This window comes from Octodon degus, unplaced genomic scaffold, assembly GCF_000260255.1.
Source record: "Octodon degus isolate 3935 unplaced genomic scaffold, OctDeg1.0 scaffold00230, whole genome shotgun sequence".
NCBI lineage: Eukaryota > Metazoa > Chordata > Mammalia > Rodentia > Octodontidae > Octodon > Octodon degus.
Genome location: NW_004524806.1, coordinates 538,042 through 540,251, shown reverse-complemented (window position 1 = coordinate 540,251; position 2,210 = coordinate 538,042). Strand labels below are relative to the sequence as shown.

The 2,210-nt window shown below is 38.6% G+C and overlaps 1 protein-coding gene across 1 annotated transcript in view; it reads right to left on the bottom strand.

The window, feature by feature from the left end:
- Positions 1-217: 217 nt before the first annotated feature.
- LOC101561781 (solute carrier family 5 member 4-like) overlaps positions 218-2,210 on the bottom strand; it is a 134,560-nt gene continuing 132,567 nt past the window's right edge. The window contains exon 14 of the mRNA XM_004645553.1: positions 218-333. Coding sequence (XP_004645610.1) covers positions 218-333 — 116 coding nt within the window. The remainder of the gene's footprint in view (positions 334-2,210) is intronic.

Here is a 2,210-nt window from a genome sequence, read left to right as displayed (position 1 = left end):
TACCACTACACATTGCTTTCTTCAGTGCAGTTGCTTAGTTCACAGGTATCAGCATATACAGTCAGGGTGAGAAACCTACCAATTAACTGCTATTTTCAAAAAACATGCTGAAGATTCTCAGTACCATTGCCTTACCCGTTTCATGCATATAAATATATGACTTTGCTCCTGTCATGTTTTCTAGCTTTTTTCCCTGCCTCTCTTCATTAACTAATCCTCAAGTTCTTGCTTTCACATTGAGTTTTTCCTTCCGTTCTTTTTCATTTTTGAACCTCACAATGTTCTCTCTGACACTGCAGTGATGGTAGGAGGGTGGGTCTTGGCTTAGCAAGGCTGTCAGGGAAGTGGGAGAGCTGAGTAGGCTCTCCAAAGCTCCCACTTTGAGGGGCTGAATATGACTTCTTTGTTGTGTGTGGGGGCAATCCTCAGCTCAAGAATTATCTATGATGATGTGTGCAAATTGAGGTTCTGTAAAGCTCTTTTGATGGTGGGTTGGCACAAAGTAGGGCTCACCAAAGCTCTTGTAGGTCCCCATGGCAGTCTTCCAGACATCTAGTTTCAGGTCCATGAAGCATTCTCCCTGGGAAAGGATATGTGGCCAGGATCGGCTGGGTCCCAGAAAATATGAAGTGGGTGGCCATGAAAGGCCCACCAGGTCTTGCGAGCAGTATTACAGGTGAGCATGGACAGCCAGGACTCAGAGCAACTCCAGTGAAGGTGAGGAAAGATGGAGCTAGCCTACCAGGTCTCCCCAGCAGACTTCAGGATGAGGATGGGTCTAATCTGTTTTCTTCTATAGCCTAATTGAGTTGTTTCTTTGCTTTAATTTTTATCATTTCAGAAATTTCAGGTGTGTGACTTGCAAGTTGTTGTGTGTTGATATATTCTTGACTTGCCCTGGGTGGGATGAAGGCCTAAGATTGCATTTTGCTCCACTGTTTTGACAATTTCAAAGATTCTGAGTTTTTCTGAGGCTCAACATTGTTCCCGAAATGGTCAGCTGGTGGGATGCAGAGTCTTTTCCCTCGTAAGTAGCTCTCTGAAGCTCCTGAGGTTCCCCAGGGCTCACTGCTGCTCCTGCCATAGTTGGGTGGGATGAGGAGCAGAGTCTTGGCCCTCCCAAGCAGCTCAGTGAAGCTCCTGAGGTTCAACGTAAGTGTTTCTATAGAAGTAAAAATATTTCTTACTTTCAAAAGAAATAAAATTTCATAATGAGATAGTTGCTGAGTGTCAATGATTAATGTAGTGTGCATCATGGTCTCCAAAGAATGTCTATTTATTACTCAGAGTACAAGTCATAAGGAAAAATGTTTCTTTCTTACAAAGAGGAAACAAATAAAAGGATGAAACTTTTTTGAAAATGAACAAAAAAGCTAGTAGCATAAATGAAACAATTAGTATTTATCTTAAAATATTTTGAAACAATAGAATAATTTGGGGAGTTAGAATTTTTTTACTATTATTTAGTGATCCTTTTCTCTCTTCTGATTACTTTTTCCTTAAAGTTCACTTTGTCTGAAAATAGGATAGCTATTCTTATTGAATTTTGGGCTCCTGTTGCATGGAAAATCGTTTCCTATCTTCTCATTTTCATTTCATATATTTCTTTTAAGATGAGCTATGTCTTTTGCAGACAACAAAATTAGATTTTGTTTCTTAATAAACCTGAGTATTTTGGTAGAGAGTGAAGACTACACACTGCATATCATTGTTGAAGGATATTTCCTGAATGTTTTTACTGTATTGTTTTTCTACAGGGTCTTGCTATTCAGTTCAGGCTGAACTTCAGCTCACTTTGTAGCTCAAGCTGGTCTCAAACTCAAAATGATCTTGCTGCCTCAAGCTCCCATATTCTGGGATTTCACATATGTGCCACCAAACCTGGATCTTTCTTGAATGTTAAGTTATTTCCATTGACTTGGAAATTTTTCTGCTAGGATTTTAGTGAATATTTTTTCTTTTGCCTTTTGTGTTGTGTTCTTAAATTTTCTTAAAAGCTCTTAGGTTGTATGTATATATGTATGTATGTATGTATGTATGTATGCATGTACATATATATGCATGAATATTCTAGTATCTTTGGACCCAGATTTCATGGTACTTTGTTTTTAGGATATCACTGATTATTTGATGTAACCTTGTCTTTCAGTCCTGCTAATTTCCTAAAAGAATTATCATTTCTGCTGCTGATACTTTCAGCAGAAATGTAC